Source organism: Balaenoptera physalus (genome assembly GCF_965194825.1).
Source record: "Balaenoptera physalus genome assembly, chromosome: 7".
NCBI classification, from domain to species: Eukaryota; Metazoa; Chordata; class Mammalia; order Artiodactyla; family Balaenopteridae; genus Balaenoptera; species Balaenoptera physalus.
In genome coordinates this window covers 55,645,645-55,672,311 of record NC_138886.1, presented here as the reverse complement: position 1 = coordinate 55,672,311, position 26,667 = coordinate 55,645,645, and the positions used below count along the sequence as shown (strand labels likewise).

General features: G+C 34.7%; 1 protein-coding gene across 14 annotated transcripts in view; it reads right to left on the bottom strand.

The window, feature by feature from the left end:
* The window catches only part of JAK2 (Janus kinase 2), a 244,896-nt gene that overhangs the window by 1,063 nt on the left and 217,166 nt on the right, over positions 1–26,667 (bottom strand). For 13 of the 14 annotated variants that reach the window (XM_082470856.1, XM_082470861.1, XM_082470860.1 and 10 more), the window contains 13 exons: positions 26,291–26,418; positions 24,694–24,828; positions 23,499–23,586; positions 22,523–22,650; positions 21,243–21,381; positions 20,190–20,341; positions 19,891–20,041; positions 19,005–19,141; positions 16,564–16,753; positions 15,222–15,346; positions 14,878–15,050; positions 1,664–1,781; positions 22–135 (listed from right to left, as the gene is read on the bottom strand). In XM_082470856.1, the coding sequence (XP_082326982.1) occupies positions 22–135; positions 1,664–1,781; positions 14,878–15,050; positions 15,222–15,346; positions 16,564–16,753; positions 19,005–19,141; positions 19,891–20,041; positions 20,190–20,341; positions 21,243–21,381; positions 22,523–22,650; positions 23,499–23,586; positions 24,694–24,828; positions 26,291–26,418 (1,778 nt within the window). The remainder of the gene's footprint in view (positions 1–21; positions 136–1,663; positions 1,782–14,877; positions 15,051–15,221; positions 15,347–16,563; positions 16,754–19,004; positions 19,142–19,890; positions 20,042–20,189; positions 20,342–21,242; positions 21,382–22,522; positions 22,651–23,498; positions 23,587–24,693; positions 24,829–26,290; positions 26,419–26,667) is intronic. The other variant, XM_082470857.1, reaches the window with a different exon arrangement.

The following is a 26,667-nucleotide window of genomic DNA, read 5'->3' as shown; positions in this document are numbered from 1 at the left end:
CTAAAAAAATTTTTTTGTTACCTCATCTGGGCATCCATCTGGTCTTGGTAATCTTCCATTATTCTTCAGGAGTTCTATCAAATGAAACACAATCATCTGTCCTTGTTTGTCATTGCCAATCATACGCATAAATTCCTGAAACACAAACCCACTTTTCAATGACACATTTTTGGTACATTTAATTTGAATCAGAATTCTTTCTCAACTTCTTCCAGTAAATGGGAAAAATCCTGTATGTTTCCTTACCTTGAAACATTTTAAAAACAGACTATTTTAACTTCAAAAACTTCGTTTTCAGTCACAGTTCAGAAAAGATTGTTAAATGTGGAACGTCTATAATGCCATTTCCATAACTGTAACATACTCAGCACAAATTCCCTGAGAAGGATTCAAAACCAGTGAACTAAAAACAGACTTACTTTGTTTTAACACATCATATTACATTTCAGCTGAAATAAAAAGCTGAATGTAAAAGAAGACATAATAAAAAGAAAATACAGAATGAATAAGCATAAACGCAATGGAGAGAAAAAGTTCTATGCTTAAAATTCATAAAATTAAAGTCTGAACCATAAGCTAGAGAAGTATTTACAATGAACACATCATTTATTTAAACATAGAGAGCTCTTATATACTGGTAAGAAAAATTACCAATATAAAAATGGGCAAAGTACATGAGGATACAATGCACACACGCACAGACTCACCCCAACACCCAATAAATATGTATTCAATCACACTAATAGCAGAAATGCAAATTCAAATCAAATAGGTACAACTTCTCTCCCATCAATTTGGCAAAACTGTGTAGAAATATAATAGTCAACACTGGCAAATGATAAAACGTATACCCCTATGCACAGCTACTGAGAGTCTAATCTGGTACAGCTTTCCTGGAAAGCATTTTGAAATAATGAAAATCCTATAAAAGAGTTCATAACGTTTCACCTATAATTATACTTTTACTCTAAGATGACAATCAGAGATGAACATAAATATATATAAGGATGTGCACTATGTTCAATGAAGTGTTACTTAAAAGACTGAAAAATGGAAAATGATTGTCCAGAAATTATATCCTTATGATGAAATGCTACCAAGGAATTAGAAGTCATATTTGCAGTAAATATTGACTAATATAGGAAAATATCCATGCTATAATATGTAATGAAAAAGCAGGACAGCAAACTGTACAGTATGACCTGTTATAAAAGAAATCTTTTTAATAAAATTTCACTTTTACATATAAAATTAAAAGAAGCCTGTAAGAAAACATACCACAGTATTAAAGTGGTTATCTCTGAGTAGTTGAATTAGAGATTATTTTTATTTTCTTTTTTATACTTTCCTATATTAAAATTATACAATGAGCAGAAAAAATATTACTTTAAAAGGTTTAACTTTTACAATAATTCCTGGAATGAATGAGTTTATCGGATTTACTAAAGATAATATTAAGAGAATATACTAAATAGTACTCCAATCCCCACTTTTTAAAACATCAAGTTAATTTAATGAGTAAGTTTGGGATTATTTTTGTTGGTTGCTGTCTTACAAATAAGCAATAGGAGCTCTAAAATAACCCTAAGCTTACTATTATTCTTTGGAAAAAGCTTTTCTCATGTTAAAAAAAAACTTGAGAGTAAATAAAAAGCACACTGACCGCTGGTGGGCTTTTACTCTTCTCAATATATGTGAAAAGTTCATACAGAACCACTCCAAAGCTCCAAACATCTGAGGCCACAGAAAACTTGCTCTCTGTCAGTGATTCTGGTGCATACCTGTAGTATATTTAAAAGACAGTTACTTGATGTGTCAATTCTTGATTTTATCTGCAAATCATTGGATTAAAAAAAAACCAAGCTGTAGAGAAAAGGGTTAACACAGCAGGCCTGAGGCTGCCATCTTCAAAAAGGCTGTTTGCAATGTTGACACTTGACTGGTACCTGGGATCTTAGATTTCAGGAGGGTTTCCACAATTCCCTAAATGATAATAAAAGTGGCTCACTGTACCTAAACCATTTCTGCAAACAGATGAGTCTAGAATCTTGGTAATGTGCCAGGCAGAGAATGTCTACATGGCCAGTCCCAATAAAAACTGGGGGCACTGAGTCTCTAATGAGCTTCCTTAGTAGATGACATTTCACACATGTTGTCACAATTTATTGCTGGGGGGGAATTAAGTGTGTCCCATATGACTTTACTCGGAGCGGACACTTAGAAACTTGTGCTTGGTTTCTTCCAGGTGTTCTCCCAGACGCCTTTTCCCTTTGCTGATTTTGCTTTGCATCCTTTCCCTATAATGAGTCATAGCCATGCTTATGACTGTATGCTGGGTCCTATGAGTGAGTCCTCCTAGTGAATCATCAAACCTGAGGGTGGTCTTGGGAACCTCCAAAACACAAAGATAACTAAAATCCAAAAAAATTAATTTTTGTCTCAGTAGCATCAGGGTTAACTGCAAAGTACCTTCCAAGAACTGAAAAAAAGCTGATCTTTCCAAGTTAAGCTTAAAATGAATCCAGATAAGTATCCTAGAGAAAAAGTGCCTTTTAAGCTGGAGAAGACTTGAAGCTACTAACATATAAGAGAAATAACCTGTTAATCTGAAAGGGGGTGATTATGAGAGGGAGCACAGAAAATAGAAAGTCATAGGGGAAAATGGTGTCATCCTCTACTCAAGTATCAACACTACCCAACTGAGAATTTTGGCCAATGGATTATGAATATCATGGTTCCACTGCTAAATTTATCCTATTACAGAGAATTGCAATGGAGATCTGTTTTAGACTGAGATTTAAAATATGAATTACATAAGATGAACCTCTCCTTCAAAATCCAACTTCCAGAAATCCTCCTCTGACTACTTAAGGTCATAATGACCTCATGCTACTGAAATTCTACAGTACTTATAGTCTATATTATATAATTAACCATGTAATGTTATATTCTTTTTATATTTAGTTTTTTTTTAAAGTTACATATTTATGTTATTTTAAAATATGTGCCAGTTTTATCCCACAAATGGAATATAACCTCCTTGAAGACAGTACTACTCCCTCAACCCTTGAAAAATATTCTCTTGCTTTGGCTCTCATGAAAGCACTCTTTGTAATTTCCCCCTTCATCTCCAAGGCTGTTTTTCTCTTTCCCATTACTTATGTAAGGATAAATACAAAGTAAAAAAAAAAAAAACCATCCACGTGGAAAAGGAGAGAAAAGACTCTCCTCTTTTCTTAGAGCATTTACTTTAGAAAATTCACAATTGTGAATTCTCTGTCTCTTTGAAATTTATGTAAAAATCTTTTTAAAAGCTTTTGCTTAAAAGCCTCTTGCCAGGTTTACATACAGCAATGTCTTTCTCAAGAACCTGGGAACCACCTCTTTGGAATGTAATCATTAAGGAATATCATGCCCTTACCTCCCAGTTTCAGTGGTAGGGCAGGAGCCTAACTTGGGCAGGTGCATCCTTCAAGTTGCAAAACTATCTCCTATCATAAACATATGAGAAGTTTTTTTTCCTTTGGATAAAGCCAGTTAGCTAACACAGATGGGCACTCCTATTACTAAGTGAATTTAGGATGAACAATGTGCGACAGATGGTACTGTCAAGTCCTCTTACTTGAGGAGTAGTTATTGTTTATCCTGAGAACATGTATGTAACGGGTTGAATCTGTTTGGCCATTTTATAAAAGGGTGAGATTTCTTTCTGTTTTTGTAATCTCTTAGCAGATTGCTTATGATGCACATTACTTTCTGGATTACTGCTTATTCAGTAATGAAACTGTTTTCTTTCTATTCTGCTTTTGTGGAGAGGTTCATTTCCTGTGTTAACCTTTCCCTGAAGGTTCCATCACCAGATCTCTTCCTTTCTGTAAAAGAATTTCCCTTAGGTAGTATCATTCACTTATATACTACAGTCTCCCAAATTTATAACCACCCTATCTTTGACCTTTCTTTTGTGTTTCAGACTTACTGAACATTTCCATATTAAAGTTCCACACAGGCAAAAAGAACTCCATCCCCACCTCTCTAACACTTGCTGATTATTTTATTTTCTCTATGCAATGAATGGCATCACAATCTATCTAACTCCCCAAACTGGAAATCTTAAGAATTATTTTTGACTCATCTTTCACTCCCAAGTCTACTGAGCCACTAAGTCCCTTTAAAGTATGTCTTAAAAATGTCTCAAATCAGTCTCCTAACCAATACCGCTATTACAGTCTTAGGTTAGATCCTTATCTCATGACTAGTACAGAGATCTTCAAACCAGGTGAAGAGTAAGCCCAAGAATATACAAAGATTTTCCAAGGGGCTCTATAGCAAGAACAGTATAAGGATTCTCCATGAGTCCAAAACCCTGCCTGAACAATTAAAAAAAATACGTTAGCAGAAGCATTTTCCCTGCAGTTCTTCTTAATACCAACCCGCAGGACATGCTGTTAGCTAAACAAAGAGCACTTTTGAACAATAAAAGCAATATAGATGACAATGATTCTTTTAAGTGAAACTATTTTTTTAAAGATATGATGGCTAAATCCTATGGATAAAAATTATGTGATTTCTTTCAGACTATAGATTTAGTGTTTGTTATTCAATAAGTTAGCTAAAATCTATTCTATCAACTCATTCTGAAATATTTATATAAAAATTAGTTAACCTCATTTCATTATATAAAACATTTAATATTTTTACTTGCTAATATAAAAATAAAACTATATGCCAACTCTCCATCTGATTAGTTTTTAGCAGTATATAGCTTTCTTTTTTCATTAAATACATAAGAAAATTTTGACCATGATGAAAATGTTCTGATTTTTATACAAGCTTATTAGTGATTCCCCAAAGTCAAACATCAGAGTTCAATCTCCCCAAAACATTTACATGAAGGAATAACAGGCCTTTTACCATATGCCTTACTTCATAAATTATAATCTTAACTATATTTTATTCTGTATTATTTATTAGAAAATAAGTAATGAGAAGTGGTTTATCTTTTCATAACTTAATTATGAAATTAATTATACTAGATATATATCATCTTAAGCTTATCCTGACTGACCTTGTGGTTAATCTTTCCAGATATGCAGGGAGAAATACTGGGCCCAAAGTTTTAGGGGCTTTCTTTATGACAAAGAATATAAAATGAGGTGTGAAAGCGAATATTTAAAATTAGAAAAGAAGGAATCTTGAAAGGAAGGCACTCTGGTGGATATGCTTTGTTAGCTTCACTGTAAACATGCCTCTGGCACATGTGTTCTGCAATTTATATCTGTTTTTTAAAAATAATATTTCATAACATTAATATACTTACTTGAATTGAAAATGAAGTAAGACCTTTTCTGTTGGAAATTAAGTGTATTTGTTTATGAGGCCTGGCATTGCCAAACAGATTGTAACGAAGGACACTCTTCATTAAGTGACTCAATCTTTGAGGCAGCGCAAGGGTTTGCCATATTTAAATCACATATTTAAAACGTGATAAAAGATGTTATTAAAAACTACTGTATTGAAACTAACAATATTCTGTTTTATGAATGTATCAGTTTAAACAAGATGCCTCTAAATGAGAGTAATATCATAATTTGAACTAATTTTAAAAGATTTTTGGTATACTTCCCAGAAACAGAAAATGAATGACTCTAATGATTGGGTAGTAAATCCACTTTTGAAAATCAAGTGGGTTTAATTCTTCGTTTTCAATGAAACTGAAAAAAGAATGGATCTAATGAAATTGCCAGCTAACAAATTTTACTGGTAGATCACTATATACTGTTTTGCTACGTACGTATCAGAAGGAGTTGCAGAAATGAGTGACATTGTTACGACAAAACTCCTTCCTTTCCCATCTCCTTATTTATACAAAAAAGTTTTCTCCATGTTTACAAATACAGAAATAAAATTAGAATTTATGTTGAATCTGGTCCCATTATAAAAGTAAATAATATTTATCTAAGCATATATGGACTAGTTGGAGGGGGAAGAAAAGCTACATTTATTAAGAAATGTCTCCAACGCAAGAGGGAGGGGATATGGGGATATATGTATACGTATAGCTGATTCACTTTGTTATAAAGCAGAAACTAACATTGCATTGTAAAGCAATTATACTCCAATAAAGATGTTAAAAAAAATTTTTTTTAAAAGAAATGTCTCCAATAAAAAATTTTAAAGAATTATCCAAATTAGTAATTCATTTATATTGCTTTGGAAATTGCATCCTGGCAGTAACTTCAATGATAACTTAATCTAGAAGAAAAAAGTGAATACTTTTTTTGTGGTCATAGGAAATTTTAAAATTAATTTAAATTTATATATGTATTTTGGTTACAATGGAGATAGGTAATCAAAAGATTTTCCAAGTACAAAATATAATACATTATGCAAAATTTTGAGATGGGAAGTGGAAATATAATTTTCAGAAGAAAAAGGAATAATGCAAAGTTTCTATCAAGAAGAAAGTCTGTTCCTATACATTTTTAAGTGGGTGACAATGGGTATCAAATTGCTTTGGTGTCTGGATTTCCTTGTATACATCTAAAAGACTGATGTACCATACTTCAATGTCATTATTTACAATACTTTATAAAATATATTATTTACAACCATTTAAATTTACAAAGGAAAAAATTAGCTATCAATTTAAAAATGTGCCAGAAAGAATATAGTTTTTGATAATTCTTTTAATGGGTATATATACACAAAGGGTTTGAAAATCAATGACCTAGATTCCTGCAAAAGTTGCCTAACTAGTCTTCTCTCTGCTGTTAGCCTCTTCTTAATACAATGTACCCTCTATACCTCTAGTTCTCAAAACTTTTGAAGTCCCCTATATTCTTAAAAGTTATTGAAGTGCCCCCAAAGCTTTCGTTTATGTGGGTTGTATTTACCAATACTTACCATATCAGATTTCAAAATTAAGGAAATGTAAAAGTATAAACCCAGTAATGTTAGCGTAAGTAACATTTTTATAAAAAAATAACTATTTTCCAAAACAAAAAATTTTGTATTTAGAGTAGTATGTTTTACATTTTTGTAAGTTTCTTTAATGTTGGTTTAATAGAAGACATTTTCTGTGAGTGGTTTTTTAAAAAAATTTTTATACAATTTTTAAAGGTTATACTTCATTTACAGTTATTACAAAATACTGGCTATATTCCCCACGTTGAACAATACATCCTTGTAGCCTATCTCAAAGGGCCCTAACTCCTGGGCTGCAGACCAGTACCGGTCCGCAGCCTGTTAGGAACCGGGCCACACAGCAGGAGGTGAGCAGCAGGTGAGCGAGTGAAGCTTCATCTGCCGCTCCCCATCATTCCCCACCACTAGCGTTACTGCCTGAACCATCCCCACCATTGCTCCCATTACCACCTGAACCATCCACTGCCCTCCCCCCACCGTGGAAGAACTGTCTTCCACGAAATCGGTCCCTGGTGCCAAAAAGGTTGGGGACTGCTGGCCTATCTTATACCCAATGGTTTGTACCTCCCATTCCTCCATCCCTATATTGCCCCTCCCTACTGGTAACCACTAGTTTGTTCTCTATATCTGTGAGTCTGCTTCTTTTTTTGTTATATTTACTAGTTTGTTGTATTTTTTAGATTCTACATATAAGTGGTATCATACAGTATTTGTCTTTCTCTGACTTATTTCACTCAGCACAATACCCTCTAAGTCCATCCATGTTGCTGCAAATGGCAAAATTTCATTATTTTTTAAGGCTGAGTAGTATTCCATTGTACGTGTAAAATGAGAGTGAAAAAGGGGTATAACATCTTAGTATTATTATAAAAATACTTTTGACCTCACAAACTCCCTAAAGGGTGTACCAGAGGTCCCCAAACTTTGAGAACTGCTGTTCTCCACCAAAAGTAGAGCTATCTTCCTAAAATATGAGTCTCACCATTATCCCATGGATAAAGCCTCTAATATCCCACCTGCACACTGTCTAATGAATAATGTCTGAACTCACTAACATGGCACACAGAACTCAGTATTATTCCGTTTGTTCTGTGGTAACATCATTCACTTACAACCCTGCTTATCCTGTTGTCCTTGTCATCCTCCTCATGGAATGCCCTTCCTCTTGTCCATCTGGTGAACTATTAATCAGTAGTTGAAATGTCATCTTTTAGTTGTGGTTTTCTCTGATTAATTTAAACCCTCAGCAGAATTACTGCACTCTAATGTTTTCGCATCATCTTCTTCATTGTTGCACTTACATACTGCATTGCAATGACTGGATCACACATTTGATTTTTCCTAAACTAAGAGACCTTAAAGGTAAAGGATTATGGATAGTGGACCTGTCAGTTGAATTTCCACGCTGTATCAAACTTTTCCATTTAGTTCAGCCTTCCTTGTAAGGCACAGTTCTTTTTTTTCTGATGCTCATCCTATCTTCTTATTCCAATTTCCTTGTATGGTGTTTGGAACACAGTAGGTGCTTAATAAGTAGGTGCTTAATAAGTATTTATTAAATTGTATTCACTAAGTATGCCAAAATCACTGGAGATCCATATAACTAATCATTATGGATTGCTAGTTAATTCCATTTAACTCCTCTAATTTCTCATTCTGGAAAAAAAGAATGAAACTCATGTATCACTGGGGACATGACCAAAATAAGACAGTCAAGTTTAGATAAGTCTTATTTTCTAGTTTCACTTATACCCTAAAAATAATTAGATAATGCTAATGCTCATAATTATCATCAGAATATTCCTTTAAAATGTTTTTAGTATTATAAAAAACTTCAAACATACACAAATTAGAGAACAATGAACAACCATGTACCTGTCACTTAGCTAAATTCATTGCCCACCTTGTGTAATCTACTACTCCCCACATGTACACAACAGTATTTATATGAAATGAGTTCTGGATATGACAGTATTTCAACCATATTTCATACCATAACTATCCCAGTATGCATCTCTAAAACATAAGCAGTCTTCTTTAAAACACATTCACAATGCCATTATAAATCATTCTCCTGTGTAAGGGGTTCAAGATGGCAGCCTAAGAAGACCCTGAGCTCACCTCCTCCCACAGACACATCAAATTTACAGCTACACATGAAGTAACTTTCCTCTGAAAAGTATCTGATAACTAGATGAACAGCACCTCCACAACAAAAGATAAAAGAGACTCATTGAAACAGGCAGGAGAGGCAGAGAGACGGTCCCACCCAGGACCCCATCCCAGGAGCAAATCAGAAGGATCACAAAAATATATAACTTTTTGGAGTAAAAAAAAAGGGAGTAAAGGGATTGAACTGCAAATCACGTACCTCAACCCTTTAGTGCAGCACTGGGAACACGAGCCTCTAAAACATCTGTTTTTGAAAATCAATGGGCATTAAGTCCAGGAGAACCACATAACTGTATGGAACAAAGAACCCGCTCTTAAAGGGCTCACACAGACCCATCTACCCTGAGAAACAGCACAAAAGCAACAGTGTGAAAACACCTACACCATAAGTGAGGGAAACCTACTTACTGATCTTAGAGCAGCTGCTAGAGAGGCAGGAACCTAACGGGACTTTCTCTGGAGACAAAAGCACTGGTAGATGACATCTTTGCAACCTCATTCTAACTTGCTGGTGATACAACTAGTGGGCACTATTTTTGGTGCCCTTCTTCTAGCCTCCTAGCACCAGTGGGTGTGTTCCTCCCACCCTGAACCACAACTGAGCCAAAGCGAGCACCTTGAGTGCCCTGCCTACCCAGTGCAGATGTCACACCACAATTGGGCTGGACAAACACACGATACCCCACCCTCCCCACACAGCAGCTGCACCATAACTGGGATGAGCAAGTGCCCCAAACCCAGTCCACACTATGCAACAGCTCACTACAACCAGCAGGTGAGCACCCCAAACCCCACACATCCTGCATCATAGCAGCAGCCCCACCACAGCTTGTAGGTGTGCACAGTCCACATGAAGAACACCCGTGAGTGCCTGGGTCTGGTGGCCAGGGAGATGGTGCTTCTGGGCCCTATGGATTATCTCCTACGCAAGAACAAGACTGGAAGAGGTAGCTGTTTCACCTAATGAATTTAGACAAATACAGAAAGTTATGCAACATGAGAAGGCAGAGGAATATGTTCCAAACCAAAGAAAAAGACAAATGGCCAGAAAAAGACATTAATGAAATGGAGCTAAGCAACTCACTCAACAAAGAGTTCAAAGCAATGGTCATAAAAATGCTCATTGAACTCAGAAGAAGAATGGATAAACACAGCAGGAACTTCAACAAAGAGGTAGAAAATATAAGAAAGTACTAAATAGAAGTTATAACTAAACTGAAAAATACACTTGAGGGTTTCAACAGAAGACTTGATGAAGCAGAAGAACGAATCAGCAAGCTGGAAGATGAAACAAATAGAAATCACCCAGATACAGTTGCAAAATGAAAAAAGAATTTTAAAAAGTGAATATACCATAAGGGACTTCTGGAACAACACCAAGCAGAACAGCATTCACGTTATAGGGGTCCCAGAGGAAAAGAGAAAGAGAGAAAAGGTCAGAAAAATTTGAAGAAATAATGGATGAAAACTTCCCTAATCTGGGGAAGGAAGCAGACATTCTGGGTCTAAGAATTTCAGAAAGTTCCAAATAAGACGAACCCAGAGAGAACCATACCAAGACACATTACAATTAAGATGGTAAAAGTTAAGGATAAAGAATCTTAAAAGCAGTAAAAATGAACAAACAAAAAGCCCCCCAAACCCCCAAAACACTACCTATTAAGTACAAGGAAAATCCCCAAATCAGCAGATTTTTCAGCAGAAACTTTATTGGCCAGAAAGAAGTGGATGCCCTATTCAAAATGCTGAGAGGAAAAAATTTCCAACCAAGAATTCTCTACCAATTCTACTAGTCAAGATTATCAATAAGAATTGAAGAAGAGATGAAGAGTTTTACAAATAAGCAAAAGCTAAAGGATTTCATCACCACTAAACTGGCCTTACAAGAAGTGTTAAAGGGACTTTTCTAGGCTAAAAAGAAATGGCACTAATTAATAATAAGAAAATATATGAAAGTAAAAATCTCAATGGAAAACATATAGTAAAGGTAGTGGCTCAGTCACTTATAAAGCAAGTATGAAGACAAAAGTAGTAAAGTTAACTCAAATTACAGTAATTACTTAAGGGAAGCATAAAATAAGAATATGCAAAACGCATCATCAAAAATATAAAATGTGGCAGGGGGGAGAGTAAAAATGTAAAGCTTTGCTTTACATTTTAAGTTGTTATCAACTTAGAAGACACTGCTATATACATACAATGTTGTATGTGAACACCACAGTAACCACAAAGAAAAATCTTACAGTACACACAGAAAAGAAAATGAGAATGGAATCTAAACATAATACTAAAAAAATCCAGCAAACCACATGGGAAGACAGAAAGAAGAAAGGAACAGAGAGGAACTATAAAAACAGCCAGAAAACAATAAACAAAATGGCAATAAGTACATACCTATCAATTACTTTAAATGTAAATGGACTAAATTAGCCAATATAAAGACATATAGTGGCTGAATAGATTAAAAAAACAAGAACAAAAACCAAGACCCATCTATATGCTGCCTAGTAGAGATTTATTTCAGAAGTAAAGACACACAGACTGGATGTGAGGAAAAATTAATGAAAAGAAAGCTGGTGTAGCTATACTCACAGCAGATAAAACAGACTTTAAAACAAAGACTGTAATAAAAGACAAAGAAAGGCACTATACAATGATAAAGGGGTCAATCCAGCAAGAAGATGAAACATTTATAAATATATATGCACACTATGTAGGAGCACCAAAATATATAAAGCAAATATTATTGGCCCTAAAGGGAGAAATTAAAAGCAATATAATAATAGTAGGGGATTTTAACACCCCACTTACAGCAGTAGATAGATCATTCACAAAAAAATCAATCAAAAAGGAAACATTTGGCCTTAAATGACACATTAGATGAGATGGAGTTCACAGATATGTTCAGAATACTCTCTCCAGAAGCAGCAGAATACACATTCTTCTAAGGTGCACATGGAACATTCTCCAGGATAGATCACGTGTTAGCCCAAAACATATCCCAGTAATTCAAGAAGACTGAAATCACATCAAGCATCTTTTCCAACCATAATGGTATGAAACTAGAAATCACAATAAGAAAATTGGAAAACCACAAAAACATGAAGATTAAACAACATGCGACTAAACAACTAATGGGTCAATGAAGAAATCAAAGGAGAAAATAGAAAAAAAACCTAGAGACAAATAAAAACAAAAATAAAGCACACCAAAATCTATGGAACGCAGCAAAAGTGGTTCTAGGAAGGAAGTTCATAGCAATACAGACCTACCTCAAGAAACAAGGAAAGTCTCAAATAACCTGAACTTGCACCTAAAGTAACTAGAAAAAGACCGAAGCCCAAAGGTAGTAGAAGGAAGGAAATAATAAGATGAGGGCAGAAATAGAGACTAAAAAGACAATAGAATAGAACAGATCAATAAAACCAAGAGCTGGTTCTCTGAGAAGATAAACAAATCAAGAAGCCTTTAGCTAGACTAACCAAGAAAAAAAAGGAGAGGGCTCAAATAAATAAAATTAGAAACGAAAGAGGACAAGTCACAACTGATACCACAGAAATACAAAGGATGATAAGAGAATACTACAAACAATCATATGCCAACAAAGTGGACAACCTAGAAAGAACAGATAAATTCCTAGAAACATATAATCTACCAGGACTGAATCGTGAAGAAACAGAAATAGAAAGCCTGAATACTCCTGAATAGTAAAGAGACTGAGTCAATAATCAAAAACTCCCAACAAACCCAAGTCCAGGAAACAGACAGCTTCACTAATGAATTCTTCCAAACATTCAAGTAAGATTCAATACTTTTCCTTCTAAATTTCTTCCAAAAAACTGAAGAGGAGGGAACACATCTCAACATGTTATGAGGCCAACATTACCCTAATACCAAAACCAGACAAGGACACCACAAAATAAAATTACAGGCCAATACCTGGATGAACAGAGATGCAAAAATCCTCAACAAAATATTAGCAAACTGAATTCAACAATACATCAAAACGATCATATCCCATGATCAAGTGGGATTTATTCCAGGGCTGTAAGGATGGTTCAATATCTGCATGAACAAAATGAAGGATAAATACCATACGACTGTCTCAACAGATGCAGAAAAAGCAGCTGATAAAATTCTAACATCCATTTATGATAAAAACTCTCAACAAAGTGGGTATAGAGGGAACCTACCTCAACATAATAAAGGCCATATATGACAAACCCACAGTTAACATCATAACATCATAACATCATACTCAACAATAAAAACCTGAAAGCCTTTCCTTTAAGATCAGGAACAAGACAAGAATGCCCACTCTCACCACTTTTATTCAACACAGTATTGGAAATTCTAGTCACAGCAATTAAGCAAGAAAAAGAAAGAAAAGGCATCTAAATTGGAAAGGAGGAAGTAAAACTGTCACTATTTGCAGATGACATTATACTATATAGAGAAAACCCTAAAGACTCCACAAAAAAAAAAAAAAACAACTGTTAGAACTAATAAATTCAGTAAAGTCACAGGATACAAAAAAAAAAAAATCAATATACACAAGCCAGTGACACTTCTATACACTAATAGCAAACTAACAGAAAGAGAAATTAAAGCGATCCCATTTACCACTGTATCAAAAAGAATAAAATACCTAAGAATAAATTCAACCAAGGAGGTGAATGACCTGTACAGTGAAAACTGTTTAAGACACTGATAAAAGAAATCGAAGAAGGCACAATTAAATGGGAAGACAGTCCATGCTCATGGATTGGAAGAATTAATGTTGTTAAAATGTCCATACTGGGCTTCCCTGGTGGCACAGTGGTTGAGAATGTGCCTGCCAATGCAGGGGACACAGGTTCGAGCCCTGGTCCGGGAAGATCCCACATGCCGCGGAGCGACTAGGCCGGTGAGCCACAGTTGCTGAGCCTGCGCATCTGGAGCCTGTGCCCCGCAACAAGAGAGGCCACGACGGTGAGAGGCCTGTGCACCGCGATGAAGAGTGGCCCCCACTTGCCGCAACTAGAGAAAGCCCTCACACAGAAACGAAGATCCAACACAGCCATAAATAAATAAATAAATAAATAAATAAATAAAATTAAAAAAAAAAAGATCTCGAAAAACTTGACAGGATGAGGTGGAAACTCATCTTTCTAAAAAAAAAAAAAAAAAAAAGTCCATACTACCCAAAGCAATCTACAGATTTAATGCAATTCTTATCAAAATTCCAATGACATATTTCACAGAACTAGAACAAATTCTAAAATTTGTATGAAACTAAAAAAGATCCCTTGAGAAAGGGAACAACCTTAAGAAAGAAGAACAAAGCTGGAGGTAGCATGCTCCCTGATTTCAAGATATGCTACAAAGCCACAGTGATCGAAACAGGTTGGTACTGGCATAAAAACAGACACCCAGATCAACCAAACAGAACTGAGAGCCCAGAAGTAAATCCATACATATATGGGCAATTAAATTATAATAAAGGAGCAAAGAACATACAATGGAGAAAGGACAGTCTCTTCAATAAATGGTGTTGGGAAAACTGGACAGACACGTGCAAAAGAATGAAATTAGACCACTATTTTACACCACATACAAAAATTAACTCAAAATAGATTAAAGACTTGAATGTATGACCTAAAACCGTAAAATTCCCAGAGGAAAACATAGGAAATAACTTCATTGATTATTACTATAAATATATAAATGACAAACTATTAATAGTTAGAGTTTGAAGTTTGTGCTCCAAAACTTCATTTTACTGTACTAAAATATACTCACCAGAATATGGGACTTTCACCAGGTTCTTTCACTTTGTAGTATTCTTTGCCTTGTGGCAAGACTTTGGTTAAGCCAAAATCTCCTATTTTAACTCTGTTTTCATTCTCCACCAATATATTCCTTGTTGCCAGATCCCTGTGGATATACCTTTTTGTACCAAGATACTCCATACCCTATGAATAAAATAACATTTTTCTTTCAGCTAGCTTTATAAACATAAACAATTTAAATAGTCTTGTATCTTTCTACTCCCTTAATTATCTAAGAAAAACTCTAGAGGACTTCTTAATAATTACTTCAACATATTCTCTTCATCTACAACAAACAGCCAGGATATTAGGTACCTTGCATATCTGAGATGTGTACTGAAGAAGTTTTTTATGATCTATCCGTTCTTTATGTTTTTGGAGATAGTCTCGTAAACTTCCATATGGTAAATATTCCATAATTAATCTTAGATTACGCCGGCCTATTAACACACAAATGAGAACATAACGTTTTACTCTGCTATATTTTACTGATGAACTATTAGAAAACAACTGTATAAAAATGACTTAAAGATATATAAAATCTGAGTCTAAGGGACTTCCCTTGTGGTGCACTAGATAAGATTCCACACTCCCAATGCAGGGGGGCCTGGGTTTGACCCCTGGTCAGGGAACTAGATCCCATATACATGCTGCAACTAAGAGTTAGCATGCCACAACTAAGGAGCCTGCGTGCCACAACTAAGGAGCCCTGGAGCTGCAACTAACACCCAGTGCAACCTAAAAATAATAATAATAATAATAATAGTAATAAAGCATGGCTGGCGTTTTTGGTTTTTTTTTTGGCTGTGTTGGGTCTTCATTGCTGCATGCGGGCTTTCTCTAGTTGCAGCGAGCAGGGGCTACTCTTCGTTGCAGTGCACGGGCTTCTCACTGCAGTGGCTTCTCTTGTTGCGTGTGCAACACGGGCTTTAGGCGTGTGGGCTTCAGTAGTTGTGGCACGCGGGCTCAGTAGTTGTGGCTCACGGACTCTAGAGCACAGGCTCAGTAGTTGTGGTGAACGGGTTTAGTTACTCTGCAGCATGTGGGATCATCCTGGACCAGGTATCGAACCCATGTCCCTTGCACTGGCAGGTGGATTCTCAACCACTGCGCCATCAGGGAAGTCCTGGAGTTATTATTAAAAAAAAAAAAATCTGAGTTTAAGATGACAAAACCTGATTATAAAATTAAAGGTGATGTAGTAGTTAAGAACAATGACTTTTTGAATCAAAAAGATTTGAATGGAAGTTTTAAAAATAGTTATGTTTTAATCTTCTGTAACCCTTTATGCAAACCAAAATAAGCTGATGAGAAAACTTCCTTTCTCTTCATCTATACTGAAATAAAAGCATCTAATTTAAAAAAATAATATTTTCACAGAAAATTTTTCTTTAAAAATGACATTCCCTTGGTAAGTTTAAGCAAGAATGGTAACCACCATTCTCAGTGAAGAGAATGATCAACCAAGTAGTCAAGGACTTCCTGTAGTTACAGCCCACCAACACCAAGTACAATCTCCAGTCATACAGAATGCTTCTTTCTCTGGGCACTGGAATATTTTAAGTCCAGATCTTGAGGCATTATATGTTTCTACAATACTACCCAGGATGTCAAAAACATACCCTGAATTCAAAAAAGGTATCAATGGGCAACATACCAGCACTGTAGCACACTCCCTTGTACTTTACAATGTTGTCATGTTGCAAGGATTTAAGGATTTCAATTTCCCTTTCAAAGTCTCTGAGGTGCTCTTCAGTACTGTGCTGGAGCTTCTTCACAGCCACCACCTCTCCAGTGTTGTCTTGTAGAGGGTCATACCGGCACATCTCCACACTCCCAAAATTACCCTAAACAATACATCACATTAAGATAGAAATCTCAAGTTTTCTAGAAAAAGTACTAATAAATTCTGATTATACAGGCAATTTTCAGCAGCTAGAAGATGTATCTCGAAACTCACATTAAACAACTTTCAGAACAAGAAAAGGAGATAATATTTCAATAGGTGAGTAGTAAACTTAAATATTTAATTTCTTTAAAAGGAATTACAGGCTGAAATATAAAAACTTCAAAAAAGCATTTAAACAAATCATAAACATTAATTTTTAAGATAAGCCAAGGGACATGCCAGGGAATTCCTAAATTTCTATCACTGACTTCCAGGAAGAACTTTTCTTCTTCACAGTATAGCCTTTCATGTCACTGTCAGTGAGCTATATGGAATAGGGTCTGTTACAGACTGAATGTCCATGCCCATCCCCCCAAATTCATATGATAAAGCCCTAACCCCGAATGTGAGTGTATTTGGAGATAGGGCCTGTGAAGAGGTGATAAAGATTAAATAAGGTCATAAGGGTGAGGCCTTCATCCAATAGGGCTGGTGCCTTTATAAGAAGAGGAAGAGACACCAGTTCTCTCTGCCATATGAGGACACAGTGAGGAGGTGGTCATGTGCAAGCCAAGAAAAGAGCCCTCACCAGAAACTGAACCCTACCGGAACCTTGATCTTAGACTTTTCAGCCTCTAGAATTATAAGAAATAAACGTCTGCTGTTTAAGCCAAGGTCAGCCTGTGTGGTTGGCAGCTTCTGTGATTATCTCCCAATGTTCTCTACATTCTGACATTCAAGCTCTTTTAAAATCCCCTCCCCTTGAGTGTAGGCTGGATTTATTAACTCATTTTTAATGAACAGAATATGGCAGGAGTGATAAGATGCCACTTCTGAGATTAGGATATAAAAAGACAATGGCTTCAATCTTGGGTATTTGCTCTCAGCTCACATGTTGTGAGGCAGCCTGTGGAGAGGCCCGTGTAAGTGAGCTTGGAAGCAGATATTCTGAGGCCTTGTCAATAGCCATGAGGTAAGCTTGGAAGTAAGTCTTCCCCTAGTCAAGCCTTCAGAGGAGACTGCAAGACCTGGCTGACACCTTGATTATAGTCTAGTGAGAGACCTTGAGCTAGAACCACCCAGCTAAGTTACTCCCAGATTCCTGACTCGCCTAACCTATGTGATAATAAATGCTTTTTTGTTTTCAGCTGTTACGTTTTAGGGTAATTTGTTGCACAGCAATAGATAACTAATACACCCAAATACATACTTTTTTTTTGTCATTGCTACATGCTTTGAAACATTCCTGAGGCTATTTTACAAACCAGGAATGACAGCAAAGTATTAATATAACTAAGCCAATACATATATAACCCCCAATGTTTAGCTCTGGTAAAGCTGGATCAGAACATTTAGTTTAGATTCAATACCTAAGTGAGGCCTTCATAATATATCCAAGCCAAAATCCAGTTCATAAAGCCACATGGTACAGCATCCTATACTAGCAAGCTTAGAGGAAGAAAGAGGGCTTTACCACTATGACTGGACCTGCTAAGAACTAAGGTTTTCTTGGTCTTACTTAAAATATGTAGGCTATGCATGACTGTGTGACCTTTCAGCAGGAAGAGACTGTCTGCTAGTAAACATGGTCCAGTCAACATCTAGACTCTGAACAAGCAGATTAATTATTTCTCTCTGAGATGACTGAAAAAGGACATGGGTGGAAAGGCTTAATTAATTGTTCCTTTCCTATCTCATAACTAAAGCGGCCTCTACCAAGAAAGAGTCTCATGGTCAAATTAATTGGGGAAAACACTGTCTAATTTATCCATCTCTTGAAAATGTTCAATGCACAGTACATGTTAAAGGTTCTGAGAAGTTCTTCAGTAAAGACAGCTGTTTATTTAACACAGCATTTCTTCAACATCTGACAACTAAACCTTTTTTCTACAAGCACTTTTTTTTTAACTTTTTATTTTATATTGGAGTATAGTTGATTAACAATGTTTGTTAGTTTCAGGTGTAGAGCAAAGTGATTCAGTTATACATATACATGTATCTGTTCTTTTTCAAATTATTTTCCCATTTCGGTTGTTACATAATATTGAGCAGAGTTCCCTGTGGTATAGAGTAGATCCTTGTTGGTTATACAAACAGTCTTTAAAATTTTGTGGAAAGTGAACGTTAGAGAATCTCTTAAGCCTTTTTTCCCCTAAATAAAATGTTTTACGATTATATTTCAACTATTTAACAATCTTCTGACATCTTACCTTGCCAAGTTGCTGTAGAAATTTCAAGTGTCTCTCTTCAAATTGTGTAGGGTCTCGGTCTTCAAAAGCACCAGAAAACCCTAGGGCACCTATTCTCATATTAGGTAACATGTCATTTTCTGTTAATAGTTCGTAATCTGGAGAAATAAAGAATATTTCTACCATAACCTGGCAAATCCATTCTCTAGGTTAAAATAATACATATTCAAGCTGACCAAAATAATCAGAATGAGTTAGAAATACTAAATACAAATTGATACAGGGCAACTCTAATAGTTTTGATTATGTTAATGGAAGCCTTGAATTATAACCCATAATCTAACATGTTTTCAGTAAAGATTTTTGCAAAGGATAAATGAATACTTTCCAAAATAGGTAGTTTTAATAGTTATAAAGTAAGATTATATGCCGATTTTTGTGATGAGAACAGCAAATAGTATTGGAACAGGAAATACTTATAGGTCAGACAAATGTATATTTAGCTATGTATTTTAAAGGAGGAGAGGACAAACAAAAACAAATCTACTTCATGTTTACAAAATTAATCAATTATAGAATATATGAGAACTAGTTAAAAAAAACAAAGAATTGTTTTTAAAAAGTCAAATAAGTCAAATAAACTTCTACAGTTTACTACTCATTAACTGGCAAACTAAAATGAGGTTATTAAAAGGGAAAAAGCCTTTTTTAAAAATGGAAATACTTCACAATCAATGAGACCAGAAAATGTATAAAGTAGGAAAAGTCAAATGAACATAAGAAATTAAGAGGGTCTAAAAGATATCAGGGAACTTTCCAAAATTACAAAATTAGTAAGGATTTATTAAATATAACAAAGATAGAAAGATAGCTGGAGACTCATTAAGATTGCTCCATCAATACGTACCTGGAGTAAACAAACTATTAAGATCTCGTATGATGGCTCTGAAAGAAGGCCTAAAATCTGGTTCGTAATCCATACAATTATTAATAAGATTTGCTAATTCTGTCCACTTTGGTGCAGGAAGCTGGTGCCTATTTTCATAAAACTGTAGTTTCTATAATTAAAGAACCACATGTTGATAATAAATTATAAATGCCATATCAACCTTTTTAACATAAAATGGGCTAAAGAATATCAAATCATGTGCAAGAAATATCAGGGATCACAAGGTAATTCCAACTTCACAGTTTACATGAACTTACTCTTTGAGAATCCAAAGCACTCAGGGGCTTATCTCCTCCACTGCAGATTTCCCACAAAGTGGTACCAAAACTCCATTTGTCTGTTGCCAAATTTAGATTTTTAGGATTTTCAATGCATTCAGGTGGTACCCATGGTATTCTCTCCTGCAGAACTTTCAAATGATAGGAACAAAGAATGGTTAAAGAGTTCCCACAATTAAACAATTCTTATATATGTTAATAATTAATAATTTTTGCTGCATAATTAAGAGATTTAAGAGTACAGAGTCCTTTCTCCTTCACCATATGAATATATATTCTCTTTCTTCACATCCCATTCCAAAGGGTAAAATCCCCCTGAGTATCAGATCTAAGATCCTGTAACATTTTCTGCCCTACAGTCTCTGTCTTCACTTCATATAACGGCATCAAGTTTAAGTACTATTGGTTGAAATAGGAAACCATGCATCAGTGTACAAAAGTTGATAAATTTGGATTCTAAGTTTAGACATTCAATTAGAGAAATCAGCTAATGTAATGAAATATAATTACAACACTATTTGGATCAAAAAAATGCCTCTCAACTATCTGACTGAAATTTTTACTTTAATTAATTGTGTTAAGGAGAATGTTATCAACACAAAAGTTTTAAGAAGTCATAATTAGCTGAATAAACTAAATAAAAAATTCAAACTAGATAATATATCTTCTCAAATTTTTATTTAGTGACAAAAGGGAAGAAAAATTTAGAAAAACTTACTTGTGGCTCAAATAATGATATTTAAAAATTTCACAATAAAACTGGATAAAATCCGATATTCCATATATAATTAGGGATTAACACTTTTTAAAAAATCATCTTACAGTACATAGAAACATGCTTATAAGAAAGGAGAAACAGAGACTAGGATGTAACTATAACTTAATTTAGATTGCTAAAAATGGTAACTAAATTCTATTATTAATCAAGAACATGTCAATAAAATAGAATTTGAGAAAAATTAACAGCCTGATCTTTATGCCTCTTTCCAAGCAAAGCTTAATAAAGTTAAATTTGATCCCTGTAGAACTTACTGTCCTTTGGCAAAACTGTAATACTAATGCCAGGATCACTAAGTTTGATGAAAGGAGGATTTCCTGTCTTCCTGTCTTCTTCTCTGATAAGAAGAATATTTTTGGTGCACACATTCCCATGAATAAGGGTTTTTTCTTCCTATTAAAGTTAAATGCATATACATTCAAATATTAATCCACAAATAATTTGAGCACTTAATATGTCCAAGACCCCAAAATGGATTTAAAAAATAAAAATAAAAAAACAGTATTAATAAACATTAATTGGAGGCGCACTTTGAGAAAATAAAGAAATTTTATGGCATCACCGTGCTTCGTGTTTTACATTTTAAGTGAAACAATGCTCTATTCCCATGAAGAAATGAGTACTTTTTAAAAAAATTAATTAATTTATTATTTATTTTTGGCTGCGTTGTTCTTCGTTGCTGCGTGCAGGCTTTTCTCTAGTTGCGGCAAGCGGGGGATACTCTTCACCACACTGAGTGGGCTTCTCATTGCGGTGACTTCTCTTGTTGCGGAGCACAGGCTCTAGGCGCACAGGCTTCAGTAGTTGTGGCACGTGGGCTCAGTAGTTGTGGCTCACGGGCTCTAGAGCGCAGGCTCAGTAGTTGTGTGGCACGGGCTTAGTTGCTCCGTGGGGCATGTGGGATCTTCCTGGACCAGGGATCGAACCCGTGTTCCCTGCAATGGCAGGCGGGTTCTCAACCACTGCGCCACCAGGGAAGTCCCACGAATACTTTTTAAAACTGCTTAATGCCAGCTCACTTTATTAAGCTGAGATTTTAAATAGTATATATTTGTAGGTGGTAGTTAACAGCAAGAAATACTGTTTCTGTTTGGTAGGTGCATTCTTAAGGATCTGATCACTAGCTGGCCCTCTGGTATTCTGCTTCTCTGGCAAAACTGCTTTCTCAATGGGCATAATGTCCAATTACCCACAAATACCATAACAAGGTATCTTCTGCAGGGGTTTTTTGCTATTCATAGTTAGCACGTTTTTTTGATAATTTTTGGTTAAATTCTCTGAAGCCAAGATACACAAACTACAGACTGTCCATCAGCAGTTCTAAGAGATTGATGGGATGACAAAACTATTTCTTTCAAAATTGATTTCACATAAATATATGCCTAAAATAATCCCTTTCATCAACTAACACAGATTTTTTTAAATGACTCAACATCCATTTACAGATTTATTTCTTGGTCCCAGGTCAAGATCCTTTCACATTGCTTCATAATCTAAAACAGTAAGTTGACAAAAGAATATACTAATTACTTACTAGAAAATGCATGGCCCATGCCAGCTGTTTAGCCACTTCAAGTTTCCATAATATATTTATAGAATTTTTATTCTTTTTCAGATATATATCTAGTGATCCAAATTTTACAAACTCCTGAACCAGAATATCTGCATTAAAATATAATGACAGTAATAAGGCTCAAGTACAATACAGTAAAATATAATTTAAAACTTTTATAATTATATTTATAGTTATATGTGATATTATTATAGGTAAACAGATTAAACTACGTAAAATTCACTAATTTAAGGAAAGGTTAACAGCTATATAAAATGTATTTTGGGGTTTTAGTTTATTCACAACAGCAAGAGGTAAAGTCTACGCAATTAAATATAAACACAATATTATATATAATTGTACATTATGTATAATAATATGTAGATGTATGTAGATTGAATCCCAAATTGTGATTCTGCTTCATCTAATATTAAAATTAGTTTTCATATGATATACAACAACTTTTGGTGACAAAATTACCTTTGGACCTTGCTGGGTAACTAAAACAAATGTTATGAAAGTTTTGCTGCCTATAGTTAATTTGGTGAGCAATCAACATGTCAATCATAAAGAACTGACTGCAGGGAAATTTACATCAGGGCAAGTGTCAAAAAAAAGATCTAAGCGTTACAATGAGCAAGAGCTTAGTAAAACTTTTTTATGTGGCATGTAAGACCTACTGTAATTCAGAGATACCACTGACTGTCATATGTCCCATTATTATGTGTCATAAAATTTTAAAAATTACTGCATTTTAATTTCATTCATTGGTTTCCTTTTTAAGAAGATATAACTGATCAGTTCCATAGTGTTTTTGGTTTCAACAATATTTAATTCCTGTTAAATTATAGTTTATATTGATATCTATGATCCTGAAATTGAATTTTCTATATAAATAAAAATGGACGTTCTGAGAAAGGCTTAACATTAACATAAGGAAGCCAGTCGTTTTACTTACTCTCCTCTCCACAGACACATACTCCATAATTTAAAACCAGATGTTTGTGAGAAAGCTGGCTCATCATGCTTGCTGCTTCAAAGAAAGACTAAGGAAAAGAAAAATATACAAAAGATGCAAAAGAATTATTTTTTGTGTCTAAAAGCATTCATAGTTCAGAAAGATTCACTCTGCCATAAGAGAAATGCACTTTCTCCTATTCTTAGCAGGACTATAGATAAGGTTACAATGTGCTCTGGTCCCTTCAGATGGACTTACAACTGCCATCAACCTTGATGTTAGAGTTCATTCTCAGGAAAACCTTGAGTAAGCTTGGTTCAAGCAGACAGCAATGTGAAAGAGCAACAGTGGTACAGGGCAACATGAATGATGCAAGATTAACCCATAGCACCTAGAACAGAGAACAGAGGTACGAACAGAGACAGACACCAAAGACAGTGATGTGGGACTGCAGTAAATGGATGGGAGCTTCAAGTAACACTTCCTAAAGAATTAAGAATGATTGCTGTGCAGATAAAATACTGTAACAACTATGTCAGGAGACTGGCATGGTATTAACATCACTCTAACTCAACTAAACTTTGCCTAGAACTTCTGGGTATGGCTGTTGAAGATCACAATCACCAACACTGCGGTGTTCTGGATTAGAACAACTCTTCAGCTTCTATGTTTCACATTATCTTCTACTAACATCCTTTAAGACATTTTAAGTATCATAAATGTTTGTTACATCATGTTTGGTGATATCTTACTATACTAAGGACTTTGGCAACTGGCAGCTGGGTTTCTGCTGGCTAGCATCTTTGGATGATGCCCAGAGGTACAACATTTCACCTGGAGTGTTCCTCACGTACACTGCCTTTCAAACTTTTTTTAAGTAGATGAAATTATAGAGGAAACCTGTGGAACCCATGAAGCTCTGGGGAGCCAAATTCAAAAACCACTGCTTTAGTATATGCAAAGATGTAATAATACACATAACACAATGCTTAATATTTAGTTTGGAAATTAGTTATTATGAAAAAATTCCATATATTTTTAGACTCACCAGAATACATCCTCAGAAAGGTCCTTGATATATATACTTTTAAAAATTACAATTTTGAAAAGCTGCATACATGAATGTGTTGTGTACATATGAGAGCATATCTTTAAATATCATAAACTACATGAACTATAAAAGGAATATACAAACCTCTGAATAGTTTCTATGTGCTTTATCCAGAACTTTTAAAAGAACTTCTGTTTCATGCAGTTGACCATAGTCTCCTACTTCTCTTCTTACACCTTTAAAAATTTTGGTAAAAGTTCCTTGGCCAAGGCTTTCATGCTTTAACAGAAAAAATGGAAAGAAAGAATGAATAAAGATGGAGAAAGAAGTGGGAATTAGGAAATATGTTCAATGACAAACAGTCTTAAAAAAATCCACTAGTACTTCTTGCATATCCTTACAGAATAACTGTTGAAAGTCTGCACTCTGAAGCAGGGCTGCCTGCAGTCTATTATTATTAGTTTTGTCATGTTAGTCAGGTTACCTGGCAACTCTCTGCTTCTTGTTACTCACATAAGGATTCATATCTTTATAATTCTGGATAATTCTATCTATTGTCTACTTAAGGATCTCAGACATCAGTTGGTTTTTCTCATTCTACTCTCCATGTCCCTTAAGTTCTGTTTCATAATTTCCATTTCTTTCTCCCGTTCTGCTGCCTTTGAATAATTTTCAGATCTATCTTTCAATTCACTAGTTCTCTCTTCAACTATGAGTAATCTGCTTTTTAATTTGTTCATTTTTTTAATGTCAATGAGTATATTTTTCATTTCTATACTTCCCCCCACCCCCAAATCTTTTTGGGCTGTTTTGATAATGTCTTGGTTTTTCCCATGTTTTCAAATCCTTTTTTATTTTTAAACATATATATATATATATGTATTTTATAATCTCTATCTGAAAAGTCTGTTATATGAAGCTCTTGGAGTATAATTTGATATTTGTTGGTCTTCTGACTCTTGCTTAATCCGGGATTATTTCTCCGTATGTTTTAAAATTTTCAATAAAAAGCTCATGTTTGGAGTCATTTTATCTGTGGGAATCTTGGGTGGCCTAGGTTAAGAGTATATTCTTCCAAAAAGATTTTATATTTTCTCTGTCAACCACCACAGGGTGTTACTAGGGGAGTACCACTTGTTATTTTAATTTAATTTATTGGCTTAGGGTTTCTCAAACCATGCAGGTGATATAAAGAAACCCAAACTCAAAACTTTATAATTACAAATTCTCAGGACAGACTTTTTCATAACTAAGAGCTCAGCTAAAACAGACAACACTCTTCTCTTTTTGCTAGCGGGTGAATTTTTCACAATCCATATATTTTTCACTGAGGACGTATTTACGTGAGGGTCCTGGTAATCCTGATCCCCCAAAATGTTCTGTGGCCAAACATCAGCTCTTATGTACTACTTGTTTTCAGTACATTCTTTGAACTTTCCTTACTTTCTTGAGAACTTGAGAATTAAGATACGTTTTTAGAGGAAGACTTTTAATTTTTAATTTATTAAATTTTTTTTAATTCCTGAAAAGAGAATACAATTCCATTCTTAAAATAATTAACTTAAGTTCAGTATCACATTTTCACAAGAAATAAAAATATGTGAACTGCTATAAAAGTTTTATAACATAGGTTATAATAAAACAGCTCCAAATGTCATATGAATGTAACGTGGGGTAGAAAATGAAGAAAACAGTTGTTTTAAAAAGACAAAAAGACAATAATCAGCATCTAATGACTTACAAATATCAAATCTTCATTTCTGATTTTGTGGAACACCATTTGGTTCACATTATTATGCCTCTGTAATGTTGGTGAGGTTGGTACATCAGAAATACCATTGGTTCTGAAGACTAGAAGGTTTGATTTATCTGTTTAAAAAAAACGACAGAATGAATGGAAAAAAAAAGAATATATATATAAAATCAAAACACACTGAGGATATAAATTGCTCCAAAGGGATAAAATAAAATGTGTTCTTAACAGCCTCTTATTGTTCATTTTTTTTTTCACAGAAAATTATTTTAGGAGTTTATTCATTGAACTTTGATGTACTCTAAACAGTTATTTTATATATTCAAAATTATAATCCCTTCCTTAACTAGTATAATTTTTCAGGA